Genomic DNA, 8,268 nt, shown 5'->3' with positions numbered 1-8,268 from the left:
CCTGGCTAACATGTCGAAACCCCGTCTCTACTAAAAAATACAAAAAACTAGCCGGGCGAGGTGGCGGGCGCCTGTAGTCCCAGCTACTCTGGACGCTGAGGCGGGAGAATGGCCTAAACTCGGGAGGCGGAGCTTGCAGTGAGCTGAGATCCAGCCACTGCACTCCAGCCTGGGCGACAGAGCGAGACTCCGTCTCAAAAAAAGAAAAGAAAAGAAAACAGAAACCAGAGGATCCTGGGTGCCAGCTACAGGGCACAGAGATAAGACAGAGTAGGGAGTTCGTGAGTCCCGCAGCAGCTGCAAACACTAGGCACCTGAGATGTGAGAGCTGCCAGTGTGAGAACCCAGGATGAACATGTGTTTACCAAAGTGGCTTAGGTGAAAGGGCTTAGTTCTGACCAAAACTGGACAGTGTAAAAAAAACCATCTGACCTGTCTGAAGACAAACAATCCAGAAATGGGTCATTTTTCCTTTTATTTCTTTCTTTAAAAATAGCATTTCCAAAGTAGGATCAAATGAATTGGGAAATGCTGGGCTGGGTGAGTGTCTTTGCTGCGGGACTTCTAATAACATTTTTAAAACGCTATTGTGCTCTGCCATTTTCCAAAAGACTTGGGCAGGGATGGGGGTGGGTGTTACATACAATGTTATCCAAAATTACTTGACCACAGAACCCTTTTTCATACCTATTTATAACTCAAAGAAGCCATGCTCCTTATAGCCCCACCTTAGAAAACATTTTTAAATGAACGTAACACCAAACGTCTTTTCATTTTAACTTCTTAACTTCTAAGGGAAGAATTGCCTGATACCAAATACAGAAATGAAATTATAGATGTCTATTTATTCCATCAAAATATTTTTTGTTGATTTATTTTTGTCCACTGGGGCTCTCTTTAGACTCCTCTGCCTTCTATTAACTTCTTGACATTGCAGTCAAAGATTACTCCTTTTTAATCTTGAAGACAACTACAAAATAACGTGATTGGGAAAAAGGAAACTGCACACCAAGGAAGTACATGGCCTTTGAAGGGGTTAGCCGATGCTGCCTGCCTGTCTGACCAACACTGCCACCCCTCACAACTTCAACCCCAAGGTATTGTTTTTAGAGCCTGCACCACATTTTTCAAAGAATACTCAGTATTGACAAATCTCTGTTCCTCTAGCACAGTGCCAGGCACTGATACCTACAGGTGCTCAACTGCCATTCATTTTGGTGTAGAGTGAGAACAAAAGGAAAGAAATGAAGGAATAAAGAGAGAGGAGGGGGAGACATGCTCAGCAACGCAGCTGAGAAGGAGGTGAGGAAGCTGACACCAGGGGTGCCCCTCCCAAGACCATGGACCTGGCCCCTGCCAGTTGGCCTCCCCTCATCCCCCCAGGACCCCAGTGGCTTCCTACTTGTTGTAGAGAACAATGTCGGGGATCCAGATCATCTCAGAAGGGACCCGGAGAGATGTGATATTGCCGAAATCGGCGGGGTTCCAGCGCAGTTTGTAGTCGCTCCACTCCTGTGTGTGGGGAGGAAGTTGTGTCAACCTTGCTTCCAGGGAGCAGCCTAGGGCAAAGTTAGCACACCCCAGGGATACCCAGAATTGGGCCAAGCAGCCCCCTTGGAGCAGCCAGGGCTCCCCACCCAGCCCAGAATAGTGGAGGGAGCTGCGGTGCTGGGAACGGGCTCTGAGCAAGTAACCAATCTTCTCGCTTTGCCTGGACTTTAGTAATCAAGATCCTGGGCACATGAAGTTCACCCTTGTCCTGCCTCTAGTCCTCGTTCTGCCAATCCCTGGCTGGATGACCTTGGTGGGCCACCTCACTCATCTCTAGTGAAGTCTCTCATTTTTAGTGCATCACATTTTATGGTTTGTTTTATACTCTCCATCTAGGAAAAGCCTCCATGGGACAGCTAAGCAGGGAATGCAGAGCAGGTGAAAGCATCTCCCCCATTTAGCAGATGAGCAAACTGAGGACCAGAGACAGGAAAATCAACCTGTCATATAGTGAGGCAGAGGAGTTACCCTGGGACCTTCCAACTGCACTCCCAAGTGCCCCACAGGAGTTCCACCAGAGATGGGATGGGAGCCTTGCCTCCACCAAGGCCTCCACCAAGGCAGGTCCAAGTCAGTCCCCCTGCCTCCATCAGGTTCGTATTCTCTCTGTAGTCCATCTGTCAAGTTTTCAGATCCAACCAACATTTTGAGGCACCCACACCAAATTGGGGTACATTAATCCTCCCAAGCATGTGGTAGTAGACTGCGTTATCCTCATTTTGCAGATGAGGAAACTGAGGCTCTGAGAGGTTACGTAGCTCACCCAGTATCACAAGCTAATCAGAGGCATTGCTGACTGGCCTGACTCATACTCCAGTACTCCTTCCTTGCCCTGCCACCTCAACCCTGAAGCCCAGGTGACCAGCCCATGGGGACAATTGTGTCAACCCAAGTTCTAGTCCTGCCTCCCTGCACACACACACACCACATGACTGGGTTGCTTCCAAGTTCCTGCTTCCCTCTGGCCCTCAGCTGTCACATCCGTAAAGATGAGCCAAGTGACCTCTAATAGCTTCCAGATTATGGCATCAGAGAAGGGGAAGACTCCAACCTAAGCGGGATCTGTGTGTTCTTTCCTAAGTCTAACTGGGTTCTATGACTGTCTTGACCAGTAGTATACAACAAGATCAATGCTGGCCTAGTTTCTTTTACTCCCTGTCTCTTGGGACTCTCACTCTGGAATCCCTGAACCACTAGGCAAGAAGTCTGACTCCCCTGCTGGAGAGACCCTGAGGGTGCCTGAAGGGGATGAGGGGCCCATCCGAGTCCAGCCTTCCAGTACCTTCCAGAGCCTTCTGGACATCTCCACTAAGGGACAATTAAGCTGTCTTAGACCCTCCAGACCAGATGAACCCTCACTCAGATACCACCAAGTAACCCTAGTGGTCACCATGCGAAGCAGAAGAAACCACCCAAACTCCTGGCCATAAAGCCGTAAGATACAGTGAGCTGCTGTGAGCCTGTAAGTTTGCGGGTATTTGGGTGGCAGCATAGATATTAAGCACTCAGCGTTCTCTCATAGGAGCCTGGGGCTCGGAGTCAGGCACAGCTGGGCCCCCTTCTCCAGCCCAGCTGCTCTCTGCTTCCTGCTCTCCTGAGCTGTAAAATGGGCAGAATGAACCCCTGGTGGGGCTTTGGGGAGGATCCGAAGTAGCAGGGATGAATGGATGCCTGCTCCCAGGAAAGCACCACTTGGCTTTCTAGTGCCTGAGGTGGCCTTCTCAGGCACTAGACTCACGTCTAGCCACCAAGAACACAGGCCCTGTGGAAAAAGTCAGCTTTGGGAACATCCCATGTGGCCTCTGCTTGGTAAACTAAGTTCAGGGTCTTGCTGTTCCTTGGTCTTTCACTAGCGAAGAAGTCCTGGGGGGGTCTGGGGTCCATGGATTCCCGGTAGGCTCCTGCCTGGACTGGAGAATGGGCCCTCACCTGTTTTAGCCAGACGTTGGTGGTCATCATTTGGTTCTTCTCATCCTGGCCCAGAGAGAGACAGGAGCAATTAGAGGGGTGGGCCCAGCCCCAGAAGACAGGGTGGAGTGGGATGAGCTGTTTCAGACCCTCTGATAGGACACCCCAAACCCATCCCGCCCACCACCCGCTCTGAAACCCCACCCTTACTCAGATTCTCCAGGATCACACAGGCACTGCTGCCAATCAATGCCCTCCTAGGAGGGAGCTCCAGAGCTGGGAGAGGGGAGGGTGTAGCAGCCCCGGGAAGAGCCGTCCCCGCCCCCACCCCAGGTCACTGCTGTGCGTGAGGGCTGGGCTGGGGTAGAGGAAAGGGGGGACGGGAAACGGTGGTGGGGAGGGGGCGGGAAGCGGTAGAGGGGGGCGGGAAGCGGTGGTGGGGGGCGGGAAGCGGTGGGTGGTCTGGGATCTCCTTCCCCGGGGCCAGGGGTGAGAGGACAGGCGCACCACGTCGATGAGCTGAGCGATGGACAGTCCGAAGCGCACAATCACCACGTCTGAAGTGTTGGGCACCGGGCGCGCCCAGCGATTGTAGCCCCGGAAGAGGTATTTGAAGAGCCGGTCCTCAGCCGGGGTATGGGATCCTCCCTGCGGCAACGCCGTGGGACTGGGAGAGGAGAGGGGGTCTCCAGGAGCCCTGGGAGGTGGGCGCTTGGCTTCCTCTCCACCTGCTAGCAAATCAGAGCCACTCAGCCTCACTGAGCCTCAGTTTGCTCATCTGTAAAATGGAGATGCTTATCCAGAACTTATCTCAAAACACTGTTGAAGATGGCAGATGATAACGTCTATCTGAGCTGAGCACAGCCTAAGTAGGCTGTGGGGTCGTCGGAGCTCAGGAAAGGTCAGCTGCTTTGTGATGTTAGAGAAGAAAGGAGTGGGAACTAGTGCTGCAGGGGTCGAGGGGAAGGGGCAGAGGCAGGGAAGTAGGGAAACTTGAATCTACAGATGAGATTCAGCCCCATATGGAGGAGCCCCTGCGGGGACAGGGAGGTGGAAGAGATGCCTGGTCTAAGCCCGGGGCTGCAGGGAGAAGGGCTCCGGCATTGCAGTGAGGCTGGCCAGGGTAAGCGTCTCCCGTTCCCACCCACTTGTCGGATGAATCATTAATGCTAACAGGGAAATAGACCGCTTTGGGATCCTCCCCAATGTTTTCTTAAACCATGGGCATTTGCCACTTCCTATCAGATAAACAAAGCTTTTCAAAATGTTTCTGTGACATTGCTCATGTCAGTTTTCACTGTGTTCAGCAAAACAGTTTCACCCCTTCAGGGCTCTGCTGTCCGAGCAAGTCGAGAACTACAGCTCCAAATCCCAGAAAAACGTGTCAGCACCATCTGGGACAGAAAGTGCTGCGTCCCGAGTGCCTCCTGTATCCCGGATTCTGGTCACAAACTTTCGTTTAATCCTCACAATAGGCCTGGGAGGTACACAATACTATTTGCATTTTGCAGCTGAGGACATTGAAGCTTGGGGACATTTAAGGTGACACAGATGCTAACGTCAGAGCTGTGACCGCCCCTCCACCTCTCCCAGTGGAACCAGCCCCCCGACTGATGGCCTCTGAAGTCCCCTGCAGCTTTGACCGTTGCAATGAGTCCACCTGCAGACTCCTTCCTACCGTTTGTGAGCCGACAAGCGTGAGATGAAGTCTTACAATGACAGGTGACAAGCACTCACCTGCTGGGGTCAGAAGGAGCCACCACAGACTGAGCTTCGTGAAGGACAGGAACGCAGGACAGGAGGGGCCCATGGCTTCCCCTGAGCATCAGGAGGTCAGGTCAGGGCTTTACTCTGGGTTGCACCTCGGACCATGTCCCCAGCAGAGCTGCTGCTGGATTCTGCGAGGCTTCCTCTCACCACCAAACCTGAGCAAGCCCAAGAAAGGGCTCTTAGGGTTGTGTATCCTTGACACAGGCATATTTCTGTTTCTCACCTTCTACACAGGCATGAAATGTGAGCAAAAGGCCCTCAGCAGGCCTCTCAGCAGTTAAGTGCTCCTGGGCTCTCCCTGGCTTATTGAGGAATCATCAGCCTCTTCCTCTTTCTCCAGTCAGCCAGTGACTCTGCCCTAAGACCAGCCCTGATCTGCTGGACAAAGGAGGGCACAGGATGGGACTGAGGTCCCCATTGCTTTGCCTCAGTGGTCATCTGTAAAATGGGGATAATCATACTGCAAAGAGTGAACAATAAAAGAATCAGGGTACTATTCACAAGACCCAAAGGGTGGAAACAGCCTTTTGTCCAAACAAATGTCCATCAGCTGATGAATGGATGGACAAAAGGCAGTAAATCCTCACAACGGAACATGATTCCACCATGAAAAGGACTGAGGTGCTGACACTTGCTCCAGCATGGAGGAACCTAGTATGCATTCTGCAAAGTACCAGAGGCCAGTGGCAAAAAGCCACGTACTGAAGGTGATATGTAAAATATGTATTTGGTCTTCAATCCTATTTCCTGGAATACAACTCCTAAGATACTTGGAATCTGCAAAATGATGTCTTTTTGCATGACTGGTGGCTGGCAGCCCCTAGGTAGCTGCAAGATGGGGCTGGTCACAGGAAGACAAAGGCAGGCTTTATAGGGTTAGGACTTTCAGCCCCGCCCCTCAAACCTCCAGGGACAGGAGAAGAGCTAAAGGTTAAGTCGATCGCCAGTGGCCACTGGATTAATCAATCATGCTGCATGATGAAGCCTCCATAAAAACCCGAAAGGACAGGTTTTGAAGAGTTTCTAAATAGCAGAATATTGGAGGTTCCTGAGGGGTGATGAGCCCGGGGAGGGCATGGAAGCTCCATGCCGCTTCCCAAACCTTGTCGTATGCATCTTGTCACCTGTATCTTACACTATCTCTTATAAGCTAGTAAACCAGTGTTTCCCTGAGTTCTGTGAGCCACTCTAGCAAGTTAGTCGAACCCAGGGAGGGGATCATGGGAACCCCAATTTATAGCCAGTGGGTTAGAAGCACAGGTAGAACAACCTAGGACTCGTGATCGGCATTGACATTGGAGGGGGGCAGTGTTGGGGACGGAGCCCTCCATGTGTGGGATCTGAGCTGTCTCCAGGTGGGTGGTGTCTGACTTGAATTAGAAGGCACCCAGCTGAACTGCTGCAGAACTGACTGCTTGCTTGCGGGTGGGGAGAAATCCCCACATCTTTGGGGGTCACAGAAGTCTTCCGTGTTGATTGTTGTGGAGTGAGAGCAGAGAAAAACAGTTTGTGTTTTTCCTACACATTGTATGATCCCATTGATATGGAATATGCAGAACAGGCAAATCTATAGAGACAGAACGTAGATTAGCGGCTGCGGGGCGGCGGGAGGGACGGATGGGAAGTGACTGCTTAATGATCACTGAGTTTCCCTCAGAGGCGATAAGAGAGCTCTGGAACTAGATGCTGTGGTGTTGCACAGATGTGTGAATATACTGAAATTCAGCAAATTGCACACTTTAAATGGGCGAATTTTATGGTATTTGAATTATATCTCAAAAAAAAAAACCGTTATTAAAAAATAAACAAACACCTCGTGGATTAAGAAGCAGCAGCTAGGCCGGGCGCGGTGGCTCACACCTGTAATCCCAGCACTTTGGGAGGCCGAGGCAGGTGGATCACGAGGTCAGGAGATCGAGACCATCCTGGCTAACATGTCGAAACCCCGTCTCTACTAAAAAATACAAAAAACTAGCCGGGCGAGGTGGCGGGCGCCTGTAGTCCCAGCTACTCTGGACGCTGAGGCGGGAGAATGGCCTAAACTCGGGAGGCGGAGCTTGCAGTGAACTGAGACCGTGCCACTGCACTCCAGCCTGGGCGACAGAGCGAGACTCCGTCTCAAAAAAAGAAAAGAAAAGAAAACAGAAACCAGAGGATCCTGGGTGCCAGCTACAGGGCACAGAGATAAGACAGAGTAGGGAGTTCGTGAGTCCCGCAGCAGCTGCAAACACTAGGCACCTGAGATGTGAGAGCTGCCAGTGTGAGAACCCAGGATGAACATGTGTTTACCAAAGTGGCTTAGGTGAAAGGGCTTAGTTCTGACCAAAACTGGACAGTGTAAAAAAAACCATCTGACCTGTCTGAAGACAAACAATCCAGAAATGGGTCATTTTTCCTTTTATTTCTTTCTTTAAAAATAGCATTTCCAAAGTAGGATCAAATGAATTGGGAAATGCTGGGCTGGGTGAGTGTCTTTGCTGCAGGACTTCTAATAACATTTTTAAAACGCTATTGTGCTCTGCCATTTTCCAAAAGACTTGGGCAGGGATGGGGGTGGGTGTTACATACAATGTTATCCAAAATTACTTGACCACAGAACCCTTTTTCATACCTATTTATAACTCAAAGAAGCCATGCTCCTTATAGCCCCACCTTAGAAAACATTTTTAAATGAACGTAACACCAAACGTCTTTTCATTTTAACTTCTTAACTTCTAAGGGAAGAATTGCCTGATACCAAATACAGAAATGAAATTATAGATGTCTATTTATTCCATCAAAATATTTTTTGTTGATTTATTTTTGTCCACTGGGGCTCTCTTTAGACTCCTCTGCCTTCTATTAACTTCTTGACATTGCAGTCAAAGATTACTCCTTTTTAATCTTGAAGACAACTACAAAATAACGTGATTGGGAAAAAGGAAACTGCACACCAAGGAAGTACATGGCCTTTGAAGGGGTTAGCCGATGCTGCCTGCCTGTCTGACCAACACTGCCACCCCTCACAACTTCAACCCCAAGGTATTGTTTTTAGAGCCT

The 8,268-nt window shown here is 50.4% G+C and overlaps 1 protein-coding gene across 3 annotated transcripts in view; it reads right to left on the bottom strand.

Annotated features, from left to right (window-relative positions):
* Nucleotides 1-8,268, bottom strand: part of CHRNA2 (cholinergic receptor, nicotinic, alpha 2 (neuronal)) — a 21,257-nt gene that overhangs the window by 6,518 nt on the left and 6,471 nt on the right. For 2 of the 3 annotated variants that reach the window (XM_011944589.1, XM_011944591.1), the window contains 4 exons: nucleotides 5,197-5,384; nucleotides 3,967-4,187; nucleotides 3,481-3,525; nucleotides 1,403-1,512 (listed from right to left, as the gene is read on the bottom strand). In XM_011944589.1, coding sequence (XP_011799979.1) covers nucleotides 1,403-1,512; nucleotides 3,481-3,525; nucleotides 3,967-4,187; nucleotides 5,197-5,269 — 449 coding nt within the window. In that variant the 5' untranslated portion in view covers nucleotides 5,270-5,384. The remainder of the gene's footprint in view (nucleotides 1-1,402; nucleotides 1,513-3,480; nucleotides 3,526-3,966; nucleotides 4,188-5,196; nucleotides 5,385-8,268) is intronic. The other variant, XM_011944592.1, reaches the window with a different exon arrangement.

This window comes from Colobus angolensis, unplaced genomic scaffold (assembly GCF_000951035.1).
Source record: "Colobus angolensis palliatus isolate OR3802 unplaced genomic scaffold, Cang.pa_1.0 Scaffold233, whole genome shotgun sequence".
Classification (NCBI taxonomy): domain Eukaryota; kingdom Metazoa; phylum Chordata; class Mammalia; order Primates; family Cercopithecidae; genus Colobus; species Colobus angolensis.
The sequence above is the reverse complement of the archived record's forward strand: the minus strand, read 5'-3'. Positions and strand labels throughout refer to the sequence as shown.